This window comes from Myodes glareolus, chromosome 23 (genome assembly GCF_982192425.1).
Source record: "Myodes glareolus chromosome 23, mMyoGla1.1, whole genome shotgun sequence".
Lineage (NCBI taxonomy): Eukaryota > Metazoa > Chordata > Mammalia > Rodentia > Cricetidae > Myodes > Myodes glareolus.
The window spans coordinates 17474305-17499066 of NC_142048.1; the positions used below are offsets into that span (position 1 = coordinate 17474305).

The 24762-nt window shown below is 43.1% G+C and overlaps 1 protein-coding gene across 2 annotated transcripts in view; it reads left to right on the forward strand.

Moving 5' to 3' along the window:
- Positions 1-24762, forward strand: part of Galnt7 (polypeptide N-acetylgalactosaminyltransferase 7) — a 122240-nt gene that overhangs the window by 44784 nt on the left and 52694 nt on the right. For both annotated transcript variants that reach the window (XM_085680324.2, XM_085680323.2), the window contains exon 2: positions 18358-18818. In XM_085680324.2, the coding sequence (XP_085536450.1) occupies positions 18358-18818 (461 nt within the window). The remainder of the gene's footprint in view (positions 1-18357; positions 18819-24762) is intronic.

Here is a 24762-nt window from a genome sequence, read left to right on the forward strand (position 1 = left end):
CTGTAATGTACCATCCTGCCTTGTTCATTTGTTTGAGGATTTGTTTTTATTTTTAACTGTGTGTTAGTGCCTGTGTATGTGCATGTGAGAGTGCTTACCAAGGCCAGAAGAGGGCGCCCAACCCCCTGGTGCTGGAGTTACAGGCAGTTGTGAGCCACCTCGTGTGGCTCCTGAGAACTGAACTCAAGTGCTCTACAAAATCAGTAAAAGCTCTCTAAACCTCTGAACCAGCTCCCCCACTCCCCTGCACTGTTCTCACATATTAAATGCCAAAGGAATTTGACGAATAAGTAGTGTTTGAAGAATATTTTTTATAAATAAACCTTGAGTTATGTATAATACCTTGCATATAAAACCACCCTATGATGTAACTCTGTCTAGTAATTAAAATGCTGGATTTTTTTAAAATTTAAAATAACTGGATCCACATTTTATTGTGTGCTTTCTTTAGGAATTAATTCCTTTAGTTCACGTTTGGAATAAACCTGTCTCTCATAAAGAAAACCCCATGCAGTCCCCAATTTGACAAGCTAATTGGTTATCATAATCACCTAGAAAGCTTATTTCAATGTTATTTTTTCCCTGTAAGCTTTTGAAAGAAAAATTTGCTTAAGTTTCCATCAGACTGCATTGTTCTGCCTACCACGGTTAGCTGGCCTATGTAAAGGGCAGTGCTCCCTCATCAAATATAAATGAGGTACAATTACTTCTGAAAAGTCAGGGTAAATACTTAATTCTTCCCTTTAACTACCACGTTTCTACTAGGTCTCCCCAATCAGAGTTTTCAGTGCCGTTTTCTTGTCAACCGCCAGATCCACCTACCTTATAATTTTCTGCCTCTGACCTAAAATTGCCCAAAGGAGATTTGGTTCCATTTGGTGGGAGACAGCATTTAGTAATTGAGACCTGGGTGTTCAGCAGACCTACCCTATTGGTGGCATCGCTTCTAGACTCTTCCAGCAAGGAAATAGGTTTGGTTCCTTTTCTCATGAATTCACATTGAGATTTCTAATTAAAAAAATGCAGCGTTAATTTTTAATATTTGTATCTCATTGACAATTTTACTTCTAACTAATGAGTTTGTTTATTTGGTTTGAAAGTACAATGTTGATATTATTAGCACAAAAAATAAAATACTGAATAAAGCTTTAAGGTTTCTTTATGGTTCTGTTTAAAACAAAACATGTCTGGGCTAGACCGCAGCTCAGTTGGTAGAAAGCACAGCACCTTCCAGCACTGGGAACGCTAAGCAGGCGGATGGAGCTTCCGGGTTAGTGCCAGCTTGGTTTCTCCATGCTCTGTGACCTGAACCTGGGCTGTGTTCAGCAGTGGAACCCTACCATTGAGTCCTGAGGGATGGCCAAAGCAGTGACCATAGCCGTGATTTCTGTGTCAAGATTTCTACCGATCCACAAGTCTCTCACTGTTTTAATCCTAACTCCTGTTAACCAATGTCATGAAGGAAGCTGAGCTGACAGAAGATAGAGAGTGGGGGACTCAGTAAGGACCCAAGAATTTACCTTCTTTTCAAACAAACTTTGTGTTTTCATTTAAGACACTGTGCTGCACACCTTGGGTTTCTGGCTTCCGAATGCCTGATGTTGAAGGTATCACACAGTATCATTCTGTGTGCTTTCTTTTTGTTGTTTGAATGATTAATAGCTTACCTCACAGTATCTTATTTTTAGGCCTTTGAAAAAATTGCTTAAAGAGACAAGATGGAGGCAGGAAGATCAGGTCATGCTCACTACACATCCAGTTGAGGCCAGCCTGGGCTACAGGAGATTTTGTTTGTGAAAAGAGAAAGGCATGAGGGTATTTTCAGGTTTGTTTTGAGTTTTATTGTTATTTTATGGTGGTAGTTGTTTTTAGTGCTGCTTAATCTTGTTTCCTTAAATAAAAAAAAGGGGGAAATAAAATTCCTCCCTATGCCCTGTCTATGAACTTTGAGCCAAATGCTTTCATACTGGGCTCTTGAGACCTTCGTAATTGCTCATAGAATTGCTTTCTGCTTGGTCCTTGCATTTTGTAGGATGATCTTTTTGGCAGCCAATAAATTTTGCAGTATACCGTGACAAAGAGCTTCCTTAAAGGGCTGGGGAACGAGGAACCTTGGGTCATTATATAAACTTCCTAACAAATTTTCTTTTCAATAAATATTTTTAAAACAAGTTCAGCAGTAAGCTTAGTAATTTAAGAGAGTTGTATAAGTGGATTCAATAAAAAAAAAGGAAAGCTGAGATAAAAGACAAAGAATTACTTGTAGTCTGACCACGGGAGAACACGTCAAACTTTGCTTCATTTTTTTGCGTGTTTAAGGCCATACGTTATCAGCATTATATGTAACCAATGATGAATTCTACCCTTAAAATTAACCAAGACTTTTAACAAAAATATTTTTTGCTTCAGTTTTTAAAAGTGATGTACTTAATTGTAGCATAATTTTTTGACTATCCCATTCATTTGGGAACATGTATGCATAATGTCATTTCTGAAATTAGAATTATCTTCCAAAAATACATTTCTAGGTCTACGATTTTATAGTCCAGAGGAATCAAGAGTAGAACAGTTAAGAACGTGAGCTCTGAAGCTGGTGACCTTGCGCTTGATTCCTGTCTTTGCTGCCTCTTGTCAAGGCTGTCAGAGAGCTAAACTCTACCTGCCTTTTCTTACCTGTAACTGAGGATTTATGGTACCTTCGTCAGGGGTATCTGGCAGGGATGAGAAGAGACCGGTGTTGACTCTTGGGATGTAGGTCAGTGGGCGGAGCACTCGCCTAGCATGACAGCGGTCCTGCTAGTTGAACATGTAAATTTGTTTGTTTTAAAATAGGGTCTCACAGCTGGGCAGTGGTGGCACACACCTTTAATCCCAGCATTCGGGAGGCAGAGGCAGGCAGATCTCTATGAGTTCAAGGCCAACCTGGTCTACAAGAGCTGGTTCCAGGACAGGACCCAAAGCTACAGAGAAACTCTGTCTCAAAAAAAAAAATACAAACCCACAGTACTCAGAGTTTCCTGGGACGGCCGCTCCAGCTCTGTGTTCTAGAAAAAATATGTGTTTTTGAACAGCATTAGAATAAAATCAAAGTATTGCTTGGTAGTTAGCAAGATTAAGGAATAGAAATTAACTTAAAAGTTACTGCTACAAAATTTTCATGTTCTAATAATCTAAATAGAATCTGTTTACTTTCTAATAAATTAGGGATTAAAAAACATCCTGAATCATTCTCTATAAAGCTGTGTCTGTTTTTGTTTTGTTCTTGTTGTTTTGTGATGGCCTTGGATAGCTCAGGCTGTCTCAGCCTCCTGAACGCTGGCATTAGAGTAGTGTGTCCCTACACCCTGCAAAGGCAGTGGCTCAACATCGCCCCTCGCTCTTCTGTTCTTGGTCTGGTTCTGTTTCACCTGGAGTTTTCACAGAAACCTTTCTCCTGTGAGGCAGAGAATGGAGTACTGCTTGCATTTGTAGAATGTAGATTTTGGTAGGTCAGTCAGTTGGTTGGTTGGTTTGTGTCTTTATCATTTTTCGGTGGGGGGGTGCTTTTATTTCTCTGCATTGATACATTTTTACATTACAGGGGAAAAATAAACAGAGCTCCTCTTTTTTTAAAAAATTGATTTAATGTGATTGGTGTGAAGGTATCAGATCCCCTGGAACTAAAATTACAGGCGGTTGTGATGTTCTATCTGGGTGCTGGGAGTTGAACCCCGGTCGTCTAGATAGATCAGCCTGTGATTTTGGTGTCTGAGTCTTCTCTTCAGTCCCCAGAACTCCAGTCTTTAGCATAGTTAGCCTGTCCTAAGAAACAGCAAGTCCTTCAGGATGATGTAATGATCTTTGGCCATCTTTGTGGAGCCAAGTATTTGATAAGTTCTTTCTTTGATTAGGCTGCAAAGGAAGCCCCAGTCACGGGCACACTCCTGGCCTCAGCAATCCTGCTGGTCATAGAAGGCTTGGGTGTTCTTTATCTGTGAGTTGACAGCTCAAAAGTCAGCGTTTCAAAACAGTCAGCTCAAATAAGACAAAAAAGACTTTAGTCTTTAATTCTCAGAAAGACTGATTTGCCTCTTTGTGCTGGAAACGCTCCCCTCCCCTTGCTTCGCCTGCTGTCAAGAGAAATTATAACCTCACACGCTGGAGGAGCAAAGAGGCTTTGACGAGGCAGATTTCATTGCTCAGTGTCACAGTTGGCTATTTCTCTGGCATGAGTGTATGCCAAAGCCAGACTTTATAATGTAATTAAAAAACAGACGAAAGATACATCAGTGGATATGCTAATTGGCTTTTAAGGGCTCCGAAAATTAATTATTTGTGTCAGTTTCTCAGCTGCTAGAAAGTGTAAGTCATTCTCAACAGTCTTTTTTGAAATGCCTCGATACTGTTGTTAAATGCTTAAAAAAGGAGGGTTCAGCCGGGCAGTGGTGGCGCATGCCTTTAATTCTAGCACTGATGAGGTAGAGACAGGTGAATCTCTGTGAGTTCAAGGCCAGCCTGGTCTACAGAGTAAGTTCTGGGACAGGCAGGGCTGTTACACAGAGAAACCCTGTCTCAAAAAACAAACCAAGAGGGCTGGAGAGATGGCTCAGTGGTTAAGAGCATTCCCTGCTCTTCCAAAGGTCTTGAGTTCAATTCCCAGCAACCATATGGTGGCTCATAACCATCTGTAATGAGATCTGGTGCCCTCTCTGGCCTGCAGGCACACGTGTAGGCAGATATTGAATGCATAATAAATGAATAAATATTTAAAAAAAAACCAACAAGAGGTTTCAGGTTTTGTCAGGCACTTGTACTGTGAAAAGGAGAGAAGAAAGTGTAAGGTTTTGCTCAAATAAAGCTTTTGTTCTGGTTGAGGAAGGAGAGACTAACGTGAAGGGCAGTTTGGGAGTTAGAAAGATGCCAAGGAGAGCCAGGCAGGCGGGAGCTCAGCTCGGTGTAAATGACACCTGGAGAGAGGAGGAGGGAACTGGACCAAGGGGTGTTGCTGCCTGAGGTTGGCCTGAGAGACTGACAGGATCCATCATCTTTCTAAACAAATCAGCGCCGAGTACTGAGCTTTACCGGGAGCCCCCGAGAAAGCTGGAATTCTCTGCCTGTCAGACCCTGGGTGGTTATCGCCTTCACTGTGTTCCTCACAGGGTGAGCTTGTTGCTCCCTTCCTCTCTGTTGCTCGTCCGGTTAGTTCTCCAGCCTGCTTTTTCTGGAGCGGTATTCAGTTGCTCGTGTGTCCATTGGTTCCAGGTGACCTTGCGTTTTTGGAATAGCTTCTTTGCTGGTCTGTGACTGCTGCTTGGTCTCAAAAGGGAGATGTTGTCTACATATAGGAGGTATGAGTTAACTTGTGTTTGCGTTCAAGGTGGGGCTAGATGCTGCTTGTAAAATGCTTGTCCTAGGGCAAGGCACAGCCTGAGCGCCTGCGTTTCACACAGTATGGAGTAACAAAGCAGGGCACAACCCAAAGGCCACAATCATGCCCAGGTTTGGTAGGCCCATTGGACCTTCATTTCTTGAAATTCTCTCACGCTGTCTTCTCTAGCATTTTTTTTTTCCATTTTCCCCCCTTCGGTCTCCAAAAACATCTCCCATATCTTCCCTTCCGGCCTGTCTGCTACAGTAAGGCACTTGTCAGTGTGTGTCGCTCGTATGGCTCCAGTATCTAAGGGTGATGTCCGGACCCCCGACACTCTGAAGGGGCCTGTGAGGAACTGTAGTTCTCCTCAGCTTCTGCACTTTTGCCTTTATCGTCACCCAAACACTCTGTCCTCACCTTCTGTCCTGTCTCCTTACCAGTGGACCCATCCTTCCATCTTGTGGTCCCAGGCCACAGCTTTTCCCGGCATAGGCCCTGCTTCCTCAGGTACTGACTCCTCCCCGCAGGCAGAGCATCTGGCGTATTGGAAAACTGAAATACGTAACAGAAGTAAGAAGACGGTTCGTGTGTCTTCTAATGATGTATCTATACTCACCTGAAGGCCACAGGACACTAGGGACAAGCTAGACAATAATTGGGCAAGCATTTCCTCCGGAGACCAGGCCTGTTGAGAGTTGAAAAGAAAAAAAGAAATATTAAGACATTTATGACATAAACAACCTGATGTACGTTCAGACGTTTCGGTCTCCTCTAATTATGTTCCTATGTCGTATTCCCCTAAGACAGGTTGTGGTCATAACGTAGTAGCACAGCTTTGGTCAGCTGTCCTACGCAATGAAGTAGTTTCATTTTTATTTTCTAGATTTGCAAGAGGAGATTATTTTACACCAATCGAAGTGTACGTGGTTGTTAAGTTCCTGTTGCAGGCTTTGTTCTTGACCTATTGTGGAGCCCAGCATTCAGGGCAGAGCCAGGAATAGCCCAGCATTCTAGGCAGAGCCAGGAACCTCAAAGCAAAGGTGCTTTATCCAGCCACAGCTGCTGGAGTCCCGGGGGGGGGGGGGGGGGTGGAGGGCTCTGGGGGAGCATTGTGTTCTCTTCTTGAATTTCTTCCCAGAGGGACAATAGGACATTGTTCTTTTAGTTTTCAAGAAGACTTTAAACATTCTCTCCCAACACAGTCACCATGTTTGACTTCATTCTCCTCTCACTGGGTAAAGTGTTTTCCTGAATGTTGTCAGGAATATTGAGGATTCTCTTGGTGTTATAATTTTCCTATGAGACTTTCAGGGAGATTGGAAATCGTTATGTAGCTTCACCGAACCTTCCAGATGGGAAGCAGGATTAAGGGCTAAATTGTTTGCTTGCCTTTCGGTAATATTAAATTATAAAATTGAGTGTCATATTGGCAATAAGAGTCAAAGGGCGTATGTGCGTGCACAGACAGACTGACAGACAGACACACACACACACACACACACACACATACGCATGAGTATGGTCTCCAGGGATTAATGCTGGGGATCGGCTTTGAGAAGATGGGTTAGAAAGTAGAGTAAAGTGGAATCTTCCTGAGCAGTTCTGGGGAAGAAAATAGAGTTGATTGGCACATGCTGAAACAAATTTCTAACACACGATGCCAGTGGGCTGAACGGATGTGGCCTCATCTCCATCAATTCAGCCTTAAGTACTTCCTCCTTCGGTACCTGATGAAATGCCTTGATTGTTCCTAGGAAGGGTCTATTTAGCAGGGTTAATTTCTCTTCTTTCTAAACTGTTTGGTCTTAAAATGTATATTTCTGCTTCTCGTGTGCATACATAATATATATTCAGGCATACATTATTCATGTTTTAAAATCTTCACAGATTTTTATCTTAAAATCCTTTGCTTTGTTTTAAATTTTCCACTAGTCTCTTCACGTTTCCTAAACATCTTTCTTACTTCTTAAACAGCTCATTCTGTCTAAAATAATCTGATAAGACCTATTATAAAATATTGACAGCTTTACTAAAATATTCTGTGTAGCTTCCGTATCATCTATGAAGTGATAAAATTCTACTTAGAAGCTTTCCTTTAAGATTCGATAGACATGTGGCTTCTACACACTGAGAGTTAAAAAATATCTATGCTACAGCTTTCAATGGTTTATTTAAAAATGACAGTTCTCTTTCACTACCTTGGATGAGGTTTTTGAATGGCATTGGTATGCCTGGTCTTCATAGCCTTTCTCTAAGAATCTGTGTTCTTAGTGCTGAAACAGCAGCAGACTGGCAGATGCAGCCTGAGAGCATCTTTTGACATGTGTTGTGAAATGTTTTATTGATCATTTATTTAATACTTGTGTTTGACTCCTAAAAATCTTTTACAGTCAGCTAACTAGTTAATATTAAGTATTCACAATAAGATGTCTTCCAATATGTATATTTATGATTCGTCTTGGGAATTAAACCATGAAGTCCTTGAAAGTAAATACTACTGGAGTTTATAAATGTTTTTATAGTGTTTGTGTTCCCTAAGCTTCTTGGGTATTTTTTATTTTATATTTGGTTTTTTAGACACGGTTTTGTGTGTGTGTGTGTGTGTGTGTGTGTGTGTGTGTGTGTGTGTGTGTGTATGTGTGCGCGTGCGTGCGTGTACGTGTAACGGCTCTGTCTGTGCTGGAACTCACTATGTAGACCAGGGTGTTACGGAACTCATGAAAATCCTCCTGCCTCTGCCTCCTGAGTGCTGGTATTAAAGGCATATGCAACCACCAGAGAACTCATGGACATTCTCCTGCCTCTGCCTTGAGTGCTGGTGTTAAAGGCATATGCCGCCACAACTGCCGGCTAGCTTTCTGACAGGTTTCCCTAATAATAACTTTAATCTTGGTCAATTAAATAGTTTTTTGGACACGGTGGAGCACACTTTAATCATAGCACTTGGGAGGCTAAGGCTAGTGGATCTCTATTGAGTTCAAGGCCAATTTGATCTACATATAGAGGTCCAGGCCAGTCAGAGCTACAGAGTCTCAAAACAAACAAACAAACAAAAATAGTCTTTTATTGTTAAAAATATCGATTTGTTGCTTGTGGCATTCCTATCATAAAAATTAACCATATTAACCATATTTTCATATTTCGTTTTCTCACTTCTTTTTTAAAAATATATTTCCTCTTGAACATTACCTTAGATTTTTCTGGTCTGATTTAAAATCTCTGTTTGCAGTATAAAATTTAGCAGGGTGCCGCTTGTCTAGAAATCTAAGACAGGCGTCAGTAGGTTTCCTTTCTCCTCTTTAAATGAAGTGCTGTACGGCACACCAAGCTTTCAGCTGCAGAGAAGATGTTACCCAAAGCTGAACACAAGAGGAAACTTTTAAAAGGATTATTCATTAAATTTTAGATGTGGAAGGAAGACCCGTTTGCAGTTGTCTCTTTTAGCTTTCCAAAGCACTGGCTTAACCAGAGCAAGCAAGCACAAGGTAATGCACCCGAGGTCAGTGTCTATTCCAGGAAGTACTGTAAAGGCAGACACTCCACAGTTAGATGATTCCCATGCGCTCGGCCATCAGCAAGCATACCCCGGAAACAGCTGTCTGCCAGGTCCTGGGACTCCCAGATGAATACACTGACTTCTGCCTGACCAGGAAGAAACATGTCAATGGACACTAAGGCAGTCCAGAATGGTGGACGTTTGCACAGATTCAAACAGTTTTAACTGGGCTTTGATCTCAGCACTCAGGGGCCGGAGGCAGGGGCATCTCTGAGAGTTCTACAGTGTGTGGTTCAGGCCAATCAGAGCTATGTAGTGAGACCCTGTGCCTTTGCTTATTTGTTTTGTTTTTGTTCTTACGCATGACTTTCATGAATTTAAATTACTTCAGGCCTCATTTGTATATGCTAAGTTTTGCTTAGAATTGTAGTGTATACTTCTGAACAAATGAATGGATTTGTGACCCATTGTGCTTATAGTGCTTCCAGAGATACTTGTAAGCAATGTCCAATCACTGGGATACTATAACATTCCAAAATAGCAAGCTTAAAAATTGAATTTAAAAGAAGTATGACATAGTAGCACATGCCTGTAATTCCAACACTTGGATGTCGGAGGATCAGAAGCTCAAGATTATCCTTAGCCACATGGCAGAGTTCAAGGCCAGCCTGAACCGTGTCTCAGAAACCACCACCAACCCCCAAAACTCAAAATAATATTCTTATATTTCTAAAGGTTTGGCTGTTATCGTTAATATAAGCTGCTGTCTCTGAAATAGTTTTTAAAAATCCATGCTTTGCAAATAAGTTTATATTTGTCCATTAGTATTGGATTCTGATAAAGTAATAATAATGATTTCTTGCCAGTTGAAAAGTAGTTTTCCTGAAACCCAAAGGAAGAGATGCCTCCCCCACACACACAGCGTCACAGTGTTCAGTGCCGCGAGCGAGAGCGACCAAACCCTACGAGGTGACTCTTCAAAGAGAGATGGCTTTTGAGGATCGAGAACAGCAATGTAAAGCTGGAATATAATCACAGCATAATCGTTATCAAAAGATAGGACATACAGAAATGTCAATAATTGTGTGCGGGTGTGCGCACGCAGGTGTGTGCTCACGGGTGTGTGCGCACATGTTGTTTATGCCTGTTAATGTATATATGTACACATATGCACTTGTGTGTGGAGGCTAGCAGTCCATCTCAAGTACATGTATGTACATGAGTGTAGAGCCTAGAGGTCCATCTCAAGTACATGTATGTGCTTGAGTGTGGAGGCTAGAGGTCCATGTCAAGTACACATATGTGCTTGAGTGTGGAGGCTAGAGGTCCATGTCAAGTACACGCATGTGCTTGAGTGTAGAGACTAGAGTTCCATGTCAAGTACATGTATGTACATGAGTGTAGAGCCTAGAGGTCCTTGTCAAGTACACGCATGTGCTTGAGTGTGGAGGTTAGCGGTTCATGTCAAGTACGCGTATGCGTATGTACATGAGTGTGGAGGCTAGGGGTCCATGTCAAGTTTTTTTTTTTATTGTTCCCCACCTTTATTTTTCTAAGATTCGTTTATTTGTATGTTATGCATATGAATGTTTTGCCTACCAGGAGTGCTGGATCGCCCTGAATATAGCTACTTACAGGCTACTGTGAGCTGAATATGAGTGCCAAGAACTGACCCAAGCCTTCTGCAAGAGCAGCAAGTACTCTTAACCCTGAGCCGTCTCTCCCTCCCCACTTCACTGTTCTAGGTCAAGGCCTCTCACTGAACCTAAAGCTCATCGTTTTGGCTAGGGTGGCTGACCAGTGGGCTTTCAGAATCCACCTGTTTCCATTTCTTCCTCTCCCACAAGTCAGATTATACCTTATTTTTCACATGGGTGCCAGGGACCTGAACTTAGGCCTTTATGCTTGCGAGGTGAGCATTTGATCCACTGAGCCATCTCCCAGAGCTGATGTCGGGCTTCATGGGGTTTTGTTTGCTTGGTTTTGTACCAAACTAAGTAGTAGGAAAAAGCTGGCTTAACCGCTGTTCGGTTTCTTAGCTGATGTTAACCACTTAAGGGGAGCAGCAGTTGTCCACTCGGAACACCCAGGACTCGTTCACCTGGAGGAAAAGCCTCAGTGGATTAGGAGTTCCTGGGATGTCTCTGCACCCTTGTCGTCCGTTAAGAAGGGGATCCAGTGTCCAGGGGGAGGAAGCTAGAAAGGATGTTTGGACCAGACATCAGGAAACAGAGATAATTTTAGATGACTTTAGGGAGTTTATCATCAGTCCACTGGTTGATTCCCTTAAACTAATGGGCATTTTCCTACTGAGTATGTAGTGTTTTCAGTACATTTGATTTTTTTCATGAAGTGAGGAAAATCACAAAATTTTCTTATCCTAACAATGGAGAAGAAACTGTTAAAGCTAGCGCAAAGATCCAGGGCCTTTAAATGTGCTGTCTTGGGCTATTTTGTTGTTGACGTGTGATTGATTACTCGGGTTACTTGAGAAAATGATCGTGTCAGTGTAGAAGGATGCCTCATTTAAGAACAACAAATGAAGCTGGGCTGATCACACGGGCCTATAATTTCAGTGACTCTAGAAACTGAGGGAAGGGGATTACAACTCAAGGCCCTCCTGGGCTCCAGAGTGAGTCCCGGACCCTGCTTAGGCAACTTAGTGAGACTCTACCTCAAAAAAAAAAACCAGGATCTCAGTGGTAGAGAACTTACCTAGCATGGTGAAGGCCCTATGTTTACTCCCTGGTGTCTTCTAAACAAAAGACAAAGAAGGGAATACCAAAAGATACTTGGGTATGCAAGAAAAGGCGAAGAAGGCTGGACCAGCTGTGCAATGGTGAGGCATCTCGGGATGCTCTTAAGCGTCGCTTTGTTCTGACGTTTAAATGTTCAAAAATCCCATTTGACCATTTTTGAGGAAGATACCTATTTTTGTGCTTGTCACACAAAACAGTTTAGGATCCTGAACAGACATTATAGGATGTGGTTTTGTTTTCCTTTGTGTATCTGGAAACCTGGTAGAAAACTTTCCCAGTACTTAATCTGGCAAAGCATAGTTGCAACCCTTGGGACTGTGTTTCTGTAGTGTGTGGGAAGTCTTGAGAGAAAGTCAAGCGAAGGGTGTCATCTCTAGCTATGTAACATAACAGGCAGCTCTCCCTCAGGATCTAACATTTCAGTCTCAAGGTTACATTTGAGGAAGTGACTTAAGGTGCGGTACTCAGCCTGGTTGCCCTGCCAAAGTCTGTCGGTCATCTTTTGAGTTCCTAAGCTGGGATTCTCTGTGTGACGTGATCACTGTAATGTCACCTGCAGACTTGTCTCCAGTCTGTTAAGTCTGGTACCTTCAAAACAACAGAAGTACACAAACACCCTCCCCTAAGGTGGTCTGTTCCTTCCTCTAGGTGATTCATCTTGGCATAAGGTCAACCTTTGTCTTACTACATCACACCCAAAGCTTGTATGGAATTTCTATACTTGCATAAAGGTCCTGAACGTAGAAACACACCTCAATTCTGCCCTAGCCCCTCACATAGACATTCCCATGGCAACGTGTCTTCCTGGTTCAAGAGTCTTGTTTGGAAATAGAGTCATTCCTTACAAGAGATGACACCATAGAACAGTGGTTCTCAACCTTCCTAACACTGAGACCCTGTAATAAGCTTCTCATGCTGTGATGACCCCTCCCAACCATAAAATTATTTCATTGCTACCTCATAACCGTGATTTTGCTTCTGTGCTGAGTTGTAGTGTAAATATCTGATATGCAGAATATATGCTGTGTGACCTCAAAGGGGTCACGACCCGCGGGTTGAGAACCACTGCCCTAGATATTCAAGAGCTGGTAAGAAGGATCTCTATTTAATCTTGGAGTTATCATTTTTAAGCCCCGATTAAGCACAAATTATTCCTTACACACACATGTGCAAGCGTGCACACAGATTCTGTCTCTCTCTCTCTCTCTCTCTCACACACACACACACACACACACACCATCCAGCATCCAGTAGGGCCACCACTTTCCGTGCTCTGAAAGCAGAAACCCTCCAAGGTCTGGTCAGCGCATTATCAGGTGGGTTAGTTTAGAGTCCAGCTGTCGTTAAGCAGAACACCAAGGCCTGAGCATCCTACATCCCCACTCACATCCGGCCACATGTGGATTAGCCCGAGGGTCCCTGCCTGCAAGCATACTGTTTCATTTAAAGCTGGTAGCACTGAGCTGATTTTGACAGCCTCCCTTCCTCTGTCTGTTTCTTCCATTGTGAGTGGCGAGCACAGCCCAAGAAATGATATAAGTTTTCCAGTTAAAGGAGTGGGTGGTTTTTGATTTTTAAATTTTTCTTTGGTGTACTTGCTTGTTTTGGTTAAGAGAGGTTTTAGCCACTAAATAAAACTTACCGTGTGATACTTTTTAAATTCTGTGGCTCATGAAGGTGATGCCGTTCAGCAATGGCCATTTTCTCTAAACCGTTGCTTACCACGGGGCCATGTGACTACATAAGCTCATTCTGGGGACTTAGGATTTCACATTCACTCTAGATTACTGTCATTTGCTCTAAAGACCATTTTTATAGTCCTTTTAGATTAGTGTCATCTTTACTAAGGCGTGATCATCCGAGAGAAAATGGCACACATAGAAAGGATTTGGGGGTTCAGAGCAGGGAGCATTGTATAATGTAAGGTGGATCCTGACTAGTCCGACCTCACTTCTATTTCCCATTGCCGTCTTGTGATAAGTGGTTGTGTTTTTCTGTCCTTTTCCACCTTTGTGAATGTAACCGCCTTGCAAAGGTACCTTCTGGTTCTCTTTGCCTGCCTAGCCAACAGTGATTCATTGACGTTGGCTGTACAGTAAGTCAGCCGCTATTATAGTACCATGAGTCATGGAGGCTTCTGACTCTCATTTACTCCCTGGAAGAAGGAGTGCACAGCTTGCCTCTTAGGGGAGTTAAGAATCACACTGCTTTCGAGCTGCTCTCCGAATCATATAACATTAAGGGCTGACATGATTATTCCTAATTGACATGGGGTTTGACAAACAATTCCAGTATTTGATTCTACCTTCACAGTTAATGACATACAGGCTTCAAGAAGCCAGTAGATTCCGTTTTTCTGACACTGTAATATATCATTAGAGCACAATGTCATGCAGAGAGTGTAGTTATGTCCCCAGTGAATTCATAAACTGCTGCTCAGAAGGGTCTGCCTGCTGATCCGAGCCTGTGGGGCCCGATTCTATATTTCCCATTATGTCTTTCCCTTTTCTCCCCTCTCTGTCTTACTCCAAAAGCACAGGTTTTAGGATTCACTTATTCAGTAAATTTCTATTGAGAAATTCCATACAAAGAGATAGTGAGGACGTGATAGACCCAACCTTTGTGCCTTCACCGACCTTCCAGTCGAGTGCAGGGGTCGAGGGACCTGGTCCAGTCCTCCACCTGTCGTTACACATAAAGTTTTATTGAACATAATCATCTCCATTTATTTACGTAGCATTTGTGACAGCTTTCACACTGCAATAACTTGAGTAGCTGTAAGAGAGACCTTGTGGCTTGCAAAATTGAAAAAAAGGTACTGTTTGACTCTTGGATAAACTCACCCAGCCCCTGCTTCTTAGGTAATAATAGAGATATTCCACGAATGCAGCCTGGGGTGTAGAAAAGCCTTGTCGATATGTTAGAGAATGTCCACTGAGAGCTGTGGCCAGGGGTGAAATAGAAGCAACCAAAGCTAATATCTTCATAATTGATTTCAGGAACGTCTGTCTGACTGTTGTGAAGAAACGATGATGAGGGGAGACGGTGCGTGCATGACGAGGGGGAGCATGAGGGTGGCATGGGGCTCAGCCTCACCCGGCAGGGTGCAGGTTCGAATTGCACTCGGTACTGATTCTGGTCTCAGGTAATCTAGTCAGCTCCTCCTGTGTGATAATGATCATCCCTCGCTCATGAGATGGCACAGGCTCATGTATGAGAGGCATGTGGAATACAGTGTGCACGGTCATCACTGATACAGCGATCGGAATAATACTTCCTAAAGGTAACTGGTCAAAATTAAGTAAGTCACAACGAGGAGAATGAAAGCCGCAAAATTCAAGAGCTCCCCAGAGGGCAGACCTGGCAGGAGGTCACGAGGGACTGAATGTCAGTAAAACAGATAAAAACAAAGCAGTTGACATGCGTTGTGGCTTCAGACTTCACCGGCCCAATAGAGGGCGGGTGACCCCTGGGCTGAAATAGGGAAGGCGGCGATGTCGTGGGAGGCAAGCGACAGGTCCACTGTGCGTGTGTTTAGTGGCGAGGACAGAGATAAGTGGATACGGTTTGGGAAACAGTAGTGTAGGAGAGCTGGAAGTCAGAAGTGTGGCGTGGCCTGGGGAATGAACAGAAGCCAAACATCAGTGTAAAACTGGTCACGGAGCTTGGGAGGAAGTGGGTAACCAGGGACAAAGAGAGAACACCCTTCTTATAGAACCCTGAAAATCGCTAACAGCTTGAAACTTACAAAGAACCATTGAGTCAAAGGAAAGAGCAAAACGGCTGTTGGTGGAGGGTGCACATGGAGTTAGAATCCATCTCAAATCCATTTCATGTGCTGTTCCATTCTGTTCTGACACTGCTTCTTCCTAAGAGACGTTAGGGAAGTGTCTTAGTTGGGGTTTCTTTGGCTGTGAAGGGACACCACGATCACAGTAACTCTTAGAAAGGAAAACATTTAACTGGGATGGCTTGTTTGCAATTCATAAGTTCAGCCCATTATCATCATGACGGGGAACATGGCAGTGCACAGGCAGACATGGTGCTGGCTACATCCTGATCGGAAGTCAACAAGAGCTGGTCTGTGACAGTGGGTGGTGTCTTGAGCATAGGAGACCTCAAAGTCCTTCCCCACGGTGACACACTTCCTTCAACAAGGCCACACCTCCTAATTAGTGCCACTTCCTATGAGATTACGGGGACTAAATTTTATTGCCCACAGTAAGTTAGTGGAAGCATGGCTCTCCAGACCTCTCATCCGTATCCAGTACCATTTCCTTCCCCCAACTTTTACCAGTTCTCACATCGACAATACGAAAAATCGAAAGGAGAGAACGCCTGCCTTCTTCTTGTGTTAAATTTGGTTCGATGTCAGAACCGTTGTTCTCACACCCTACAGTGTTTTCTAGTGATTTCTGTTTTGACTCATCTACAATACTGCGTGCATTTGGAAAAAGTCAAGAAACAGATTAGAGAAAGCGGCACTCCCTCATCACACCGTGGCTTCAATGTTTGCCCCTCTGTGACAGGATCACTCACACTTAGGATGCGTTCTTCCAATGACCGGCTGATCCTGAGGTCCTCTCCAATCCTTCATGAACATTTTTGGCAAGATGGCCCTCTACTTATTTACTCTTATGGTTTTAAATTTTATGTAAAAGTGGTGAGCTTCACTGTGGCATTTCTGTGCGGCGCCTTATGTTCCGCTTTCCCACTGCCCTTCTGGGACCCCTGCCACCCTCTGGCTTGTTCTCTCCCCGCCCCCAAAGTTCCCCTCTTCTGTTCTCTTTTCCCATTGCCCTTCCTTTGTCTAGTTGTTTGCGGCTGATGTTATTAGGGCTCAACAGTTAGATTCGAGCTAAGTCTCTCCTACACTGCCCTGGGGCTCAAAAGTCCTGTCTCCTGGAAGAAAGGCTTTGCATTAATACAGTCAAGCTCTACTGTACCTTATATTTCATGTTTCAGGGGCAACTGTGTAAAAGTTTAAAGTGACCCCAAATGGTGACTGATTTATTTCACCCAGTTCTCCTATTTTCTACCCTTTTGTTATCTTTGGGCCATTTTATAATATATACAAAGGATTCTTGTCCATCGAAATGGAAATTGTTTATAATAGGATACAATTGATTGCTGCCCTGTGTGAGCTAATCTTCTTGACATTTATGTACTTGTTTGTTCTTTGGTTTTACCCTTGAATCCATTGTAACATGTTGCAGGTTCTTGTTAATGGTGTAACTAACATCTGCTTTCCATGTTAATCGCCTGTTATATAAACACACATGTATGTTCATATGCATCTCTGGAGAAATTCGTAAGCGGCTGGTAGCTATGCTTGCCTCTACAGAAGGAAAGGCAGAAAACCTTGCTTTAGCGTATTAGAAACTATACTTTTACTCACATAAACTGAGAATTTTTTTAAAAACTGATTTTGAATTCTCTAAAGTCAGTGCTTAGTCACTCCTTACCTAGATACCCATCTGGAATGACTTACTACAGAAGTCTCTATCTGTAATAAATAAATAAAAGTAGACAGCAGCCTAAACATCCCTGTTGTTCCTAGAGCTCTCACGTATTCTTTAAACTCAAGTTTTGAACTTCAATTCTCACGGTCGTTTAGTTTAAAACTTTGAGGGGGGTTGTGCTAGTTCTATTACTGACATTAGGGGAGGGTGTCATTGAAGTGTGCAGTGACCTGGCAGACGAGCTGGCCTACTTTACAGTTCACGGGGCATCTTGTGTCCTACCCAGCTGTGCTGGCCCCTTTATCTCCCATGCCCAATTACGGCTAACACTCTGCCTTTAAGCTAGTAGCTCTTAGTAGCTCTCAGGCTTGGGTGCATGTTACAACCCGGGGTGCTTTCAAAACTCCACATGCCCAGACCAGTTAAAACACAGTGCCCGGGAGCAGGCACTTTAGTATCCTTTAAGGTCCCCTGAGATGGTGCTAACGTTGAGAAACATCGCTTGATGGAAAGAATGGCAGTGGCTTAGCAAGACGTTCGCATATTGTGCCTCAGAAGTAAAGAAAGCACTGAGGATTTCTGCCTGGAAGATTTATGTAGGTGACGAGGGTCCAAACTGAAGGTAGAGCACCTTACTGAATAGTCTTCCACGTCAGGCCTGTCTTTGCCATATGACCTGGATGTGGCAAAGTCAAATACAGAGAAGTTTAAAAACACATGGTGTCTTAGTTACAGTTATTTGGGTTTCGTTTGTTTTTGTAGCTCTTCAGCCAAACTCTGACTGAGTAGACAATTCTGAATTTGGACCAAATGCATGAGTTTACCTTGTTCCTCCGCCATTTGGGGCACAAAGCCAGCTGGCTGATGGGTGACATCCATCTGATATCACTGCTACCATATGGCTGTATGGCTAACAAAAGGTTCTCTTTGTCATATAGCAGCTAACTGAAAACCACTGCTGTACCAAAGCCCAATTAAGTATCTGCCTCAATCACTGAGAAATCTTTTAAAGAGTGTTGAATTTATAAAGAGACAAGTAAAAATGTGTTCATTTATTTTGAAATAATAAGGTGAGAAAATAGCCTGTTTGGGATCGTACTTCCTTCCCAGGCTGAAAGATGTCTTCCCGTGCAGTATCCTGATTAACAGGATGTCCCGCTTGCATCTCACACTTGAAAATGTTTTATCCTCACCTCAACCTTTTCTTGAACGTGGAAGTTTGTATCTTGAATTCTGCTGTGGTTGGTGTGCTTTCGTGTACTCATTGTATATCCCCTCCCTTTTGTATAGGAAGGCAGAGATGTCATTAACCCCATGCCTAAACGAGGAGGCAATGGATTAGCTCCCGGGGATGACAGATTCAAACCTGTGGTACCATGGCCTCATGTTGAAGGAGTAGAAGTGGACTTAGAGTCTATTAGAAGAAAAAACAAGGCCAAAAATGAACAGGAGCGTCATGCTGGAGGAGATTCCCAAAAAGACATAATACAGAGGCAGTTCCTCACATTTAAGCCTCAGACATTCACCTACCATGATCCTGTGCTACGCCCAGGGGTCCTCGGGAACTTTGAACCCAAAGAACCCGAGCCTCACGGAGTGGTTGGCGGCCCTGGAGAGAAAGCCAAGCCGTTGGTTCTGGGACCAGAATACAAGCAAGCAGTTCAAGCCAGCATTAAGGAGTTTGGATTTAACATGGTGGCAAGTGACATGATCTCACTGGACCGCAGCGTCAATGACTTACGCCAAGAAGAGTAAGCACATATCCTCTTCTTTCTAAACTTGGGGCAGCTTCTGTTATTATAGAACCTTAGACTCAGAGAGGGTGTTAGGAATGAAGAAAATATCTGTGCCTTTGTTTCAGTGAAATAAAAGGACCTTTGGTCAGGAGGAGGAGGTCTATATTTTTATCATATTGAAGATATGAAGTATTAATTTCTGGGGTCTCCTACATTGATGGTAGTCAAAACATGGTCCCAAGACTACCATCAGTCTATGATATTTTGTTTCTAGTCCATAATACATAAGTGAGCTTGTACCAGAATGAAAAGAAACTATATTACTAAATAATTTGTCTTTCAAATGGCAGAACTTTCTCTGTGTGTTTTCATTCTGGGACAAGAAAGCTCCTCTCGTGAAACAGTAGCAAATGCTGCTTTGGCCATCTCATGTCCTTAATTGGATTTATGCGTCCCAGGACGTTCCCCCCCAATACTGAAACAGAAATCCAAACAGTTGCGTATATACACGAGGGGTCCTCAGAGAAAACCATGGCCTACACTTTTAAACTCTTTCCACATGTTACGGTTTTAAGTGAAGGATTTTCAGCTCTTAGCTTTTGATAGACAGTGCTTATTGAGTGAACTCGGAGCTTTCTCTTCTAGTTTATTCAATAATTGGTTCTACTACTGTGGGATCTAAGTAGCTTTCATGAGTGTGAATGCAAATTTAATTCGCTACGACTAGAAAACTCTTAAACGGTATTCCTGATGTGCTGTTATGGTAATCCTTATTTTAAAAGGTTAACACAGCAGGTGCGCACACACCGCTGTATCCACCCACAAACACACACGCATGGACCAGCTTTCTTTACGGCTGTGTGGCAAAATTCCCAATATAGTACCATTCCTTAGGTTTTGACATTCATACACCTAGTATTTAGACTGAGAAGCGATGAATGAAATATGAAAAACTGTGGAAATGGAGGAACGGCACTGTGATGGTGAGAGACATCCATCTTATACAGAGAAGTGTCAGCATCTCATGGGGGTATGAAGGAAGACTCTTCGGACAATTTGTTCCTACTGGAGCCTGAGTCATAAGATTGCCAGATTTAACAACTCAAAATACAGTATATTTAGTTTAAGTCTGAATTTCACATAAATAATTAAAAACGTTAGAATAAATTGTTGTCAAATATGGGCATAGCTTAAGGTTTTTTCTTGCTTATTTGAAATCTAAATTTAGCTAGGCATCCCATGGTTTATCTGGCAACCCTCCCAGTCAAGCGTGAAGGTGGATGTTGCAAAGGTTGGACCTACCGTGTAAATGCTCTTTAGTTCAGGTTACAAGGTCTGTAGGAAGCTTGAGGCTGTTCCCATTATCTGAACATAGCCCTCATCCTTGTACTCCAGCGTTCTGTGTGCTCTTATGCCACTGTTGGAGGACGGATAGGGTGAGCGGAGAAAGTGTCCATCATTGTTGTCTTTCTCCTGCATGCCAGGACGTCCTAGTATTCTGGAGCTGCTAGACCAGTTCTCACGACCAACCTGGGAAAAAGTTCTCACCTGTGTTTGTAAAGCCTAAGGTTCAGAATCGTATAAACCCAAGAAAGTAGCAAAGGTACGACTCAGCCAGTAGGCATTTGTGTGTGGAAGCGTGTACTGTGTGTTAAAATACATGGTGTAAGACACCAGCGCAGCATAGTTAGTTTCTGATGTAAACATGTGGTAAGACAATAACATCAGACACAGTTCACAGGAGAGGGGCTTTGGGTTGTCACCACCGAGGACATATCTGAATGCTCTCAGAGCTATTTTTTGTATCGCCACCCCCACAGTCTCTCTCCATCAACCATGTCTCTCCTGAAATATTGCAGAAGCTTGCTAACTGCTCTATTTCTTTTCTTTCCTTTTTTGTTTTGCTTTTCAAATGAGTTTTTTTTCTGTGTAACAAACCTGGCTGTCCTGGAACTCACTTTGCAGACCAGGCTGAGAGACCCACCTGCCTGACTCCCTAGCGCTGGGATTAAAGGTGTGCGCCACCCCTCCTCCCCGGCTGCTCTCACTGTTTCTGTTATTACCTGTTATTCACATAGTGACCAGTGTGATCCTTTAGAAGCCCAAATAAGGTTATTCTGTGCCTTTCCATTGTAGTTGAAATAAGCGCAGATGTGTAACTTGCAGCAGCTGTTGCTGCGTGACTCTGCCTGGCAGCCTCCTCTTGCTGCCCTGCTCCCTCCTGTGTGCCCCCTTCTCAAGACCTCTGTCTGCCGTCCTCCCGACTGCCTTCTCCTGTTTATCATGCTGGATCCTTCCCATTCTTTACATCATACTTAGTGGGACTTCTCTACCCTTGGCATCTAATTTCTAATGCCAAGTTCTGTTCTGTTCTGTTCGGTTCTGTTTTTTTCTCCATGGCCACTTTTCTTATAGTACTCATCAGATCTCAAAATTAGATGCTGGCTGATTTAGTGAATTAACTCTCTTATCAGATGATAAGATGAGATGGAGAATGTTGTTTTCTTCAATAGGGACTTCCAGGTCAGCAGGACCAACCTAGTAAATATCTTTTGAGTGAATGAATGAATGAATGAGTTCTGCCAGTGTTCTGCCCCTGGCTTTGTTACCAGACCTGAGATCTTTGAGCTGCCATTTACCTTCTCCAACTTTAGTTATTGATTCTTAACAACAGGTTTGACGATACAGATCTCTCAGGACTGGGATTAGAATTTAATGGCATAATAAACCAAAGGTCTTTTCCTACGATCCTGTTGATGAAAACCTTAAGTATTATTGGCTCATTTGGCTGCTGTGGATCTTTCCCAGTACCTTACCATCACACGGGAGTGTCTTCAGTTACTGTGTAACCTTGATAATCTCTGTCACTCTAGGAGACATCACCATTGCCTGATCCAGCTTCCTTCTATCTGCAGTGTCCCTTCCTGTCCTCTTCATGCCTCCCCTAGGCCAGTTGTTTCCCACGTTCTGTTCTCTTCCACGTCTGCAGCAGAACCTAGAAATAACACCTGCTTTCTTTTCATCCGTCACTCCTATTAACTGTCGTCGCTGCCCATCAAATAAGTCGCATTCTACCTTTGCATCTGCTCCTGAGCCTTCAAAGAAGGATACCCCCTTCTTTGAAAACATATTTCAAAAGACTCAATATAATTACCGTCAGAAACATCTTAACTGAATGCAGTTTATTTTTAAGATTGAACTCCTTTACACACACACACACACACACACACACACACACACACACACACACGCGCACGCACGCATGCATGCACACACGCAGTGTCCGAGCTGGGGAGATGAATATGCAAGGAACAGAGCTCAGGTCCCTAACACTGGTGTGAAAGCCAAGCAGCTGTGGCAGCTTTGCCTGTAACCCCAGCACGTCAAGGGCAGAGACGGGCAAGAGCGAGCAACTAGCCAAACTAGAATTGGCGAGCTCTGAGCTCACCAAGAGAGATCTTGTCTTCATCTTCCATCGGTGATGGAGAGGGACGGGTGAGGACACTTAGTGGAAACTTCTAGGTTCCACACAGACGTGTGAACACCACATACATGCAAGAAACCAAAAAGAAAACCGTAGCTTCTCTTCCTCTTTGAACACTGAAAACTCGATGTAAAGTAACAAACAATTTAGTAGGTTTATGTTAAGTCAACTCTGTTAAGAGCGTTCTCTGTCAGTGCTTTATGTTTTTACGAACAGCCTGCGAGCAGCATGCATATGGCACACACCATGCTCTTGCACCCCTCACAGAGAATGCGCTTCTTAATCCCGCCAGGGACTGTTGGAGCGCCGGCGCCCTGCGGCTGTACCCTTGCCGGTGCCGTTCACATAAGCGAGCCACCTGCAAAGCTTAGTGGCCGGCTTTGGGTTGTTGGTCCAGCTGTGACAGCTAACACTGCGGTTAACTTGCTCATCCTTGGGGCTGTTCCCAAGCCGTCTCTGATGAATGTTCTGTACCCAAGCAGCTGGGGAGAGCTGCCCAGCTGGCAGCATGACTCATGGATGTAGTGCTTTGACTTGCATTCGCTGGCTCAGTAATTTACTGGTTGTTGATAGCTTATTAAGAGCCTAACAGTATTCTGAGTGCACTGGAACCTCCGTCCTTTTTTTTTTTTTTTTTTTTAAGACTTGAGCCAAGAATGACCTTTCTTGCCCTCTCATTTATTTGTAACAACGAAGTATAATGTATTGTAGTTCAGCATGTCTTAACTGGTATGTATCTGGTATATCCAGTTAGCCGGCCACAGGATCCAACAATGAGAAAATATAGCCTCTGTCCCCAGAGGCTCACCCTCTGTCCTCAGGGAGGAAGGAAGAATGTTGGAAAGTAAAAGAGCCGTCAGAAACGTGTGAGCAAAGACAGGGTTCAGGACAGGCAGCGCTCACATGGGGAGAGGGCCGAGGATCCAGGGAGAGGGTACTGGGGAAAACCCAAAAGTGTGTAGAATGTTCCAAGGAAGAAGGTATGTTAAAACATCGCAAATGAGTGGCCAGGCTTGCTTGAATCATGATGAAAGTATGTAGAAAACAACAATAAACAAAGCTGGTGCCGTAGGTGCCATTGACAGTTCGTAATTCCACTCACAAAGTTTGTCTTGAGCTCGATAGTCAGAAGGGTGATGAAGCGAACTTTGGGACTGCGAGACCCGTGTCTAGGATGGATCTGGAGGGGGGAGAGGACCAGTTAGGGGTTATTGGTGGTAGAGTAGTAACTCCAAGGGAGGTTGCAAGAGACTCATGGAAGACTCAGTAGGGCTTGGCCAGTGATGGAGTGGAAGGAAGCGTCTAAAATAAACTCACGGCTTTCAGGCCCCATAACAAAGAAACGGAGGCAGTAGAGATAGGTCGGCAAGAACAAGCTGCTCTGCCCGCAGCCCCTTTGCCTAAACAAGTTCACTCCTCAACTCTAGGGAATTCACACAGCCAGTTAGCAAGAGGAACACATCTCTGCTAAGAAATGGAAAGTTCTACTTGTGATTATAATAAATTATCTTCTAATGAAGCTTGGGATTTCTTTCCAGTATTGTGAACGACTGATGCAGACACATGAAAAAGAAAAAATTCTATCCTTTTTCTGTTCAAGAAGGCAGCCACTCAGATGTATAGACTCCAAGCTGGTTTTGTTTCAGATAAATGAATTAAATGTTTTGACTTGAGGAAATTCATCTTCTTCTAATATTTAACCCTGCCTCCCACTTGCACGCCTGTTGCATCTCAGTTTATAAAGCTCTCTTAGTTACACCGTGAAGAGTAATAATAGACGTAAGACACTCTGAGGACTCCAAGAGCTACAGAAAAGTTAATGTCGTTGTTAAGAACGTTCTGGAGCTTTTCTGTGGAACATAGAGGAGCTTTGGAAATACAATCATCCCCATACCTTAGACATACGAATTCTTCTCTTAACAGATTTCAAAATAAATACTGATTTTTATACTCAAATTTCTATTTAAGGTGAATTGTGGTCATGAGATTTTCCCATTCTCCAGCCCCATTAAGAGTTCTCTCCTGTCTACTAGGTTTTCCAGGATACAGTGATGTAGTTTAGGAAGTGGTTAGTATTTGAACGGTGTCAATTATTTAAAATGCTTTCTTTTTGAGTTCAAGAGGCAAGAATATCTCATGTAACCAGACTCCTGCATCTTCTTCCCCAGTGCTGGACTGTGGAATACCTCCATGCCCAGCCCCAGGCTCTTGTTTTTCATTTCAGTTTCTATTTATTGTGACTCGTAAGGTCCAATGAGAGCAAACTAAAATTTGGAGCCATTCATAGGAAATTAAAACACTCATTTTGAGTAACACATGTCACATACAGATACATATGGATGGATGGGTCATGTACATGAACGCATTTCTGTACTTTGCCCCGGTTTATATTAAGCTGAATATAAGATGGGTCTGTATGAACATCAGAATAGATTCTGAGTCTGTATCAGAGTATATGATGCGTTTATAACAAGA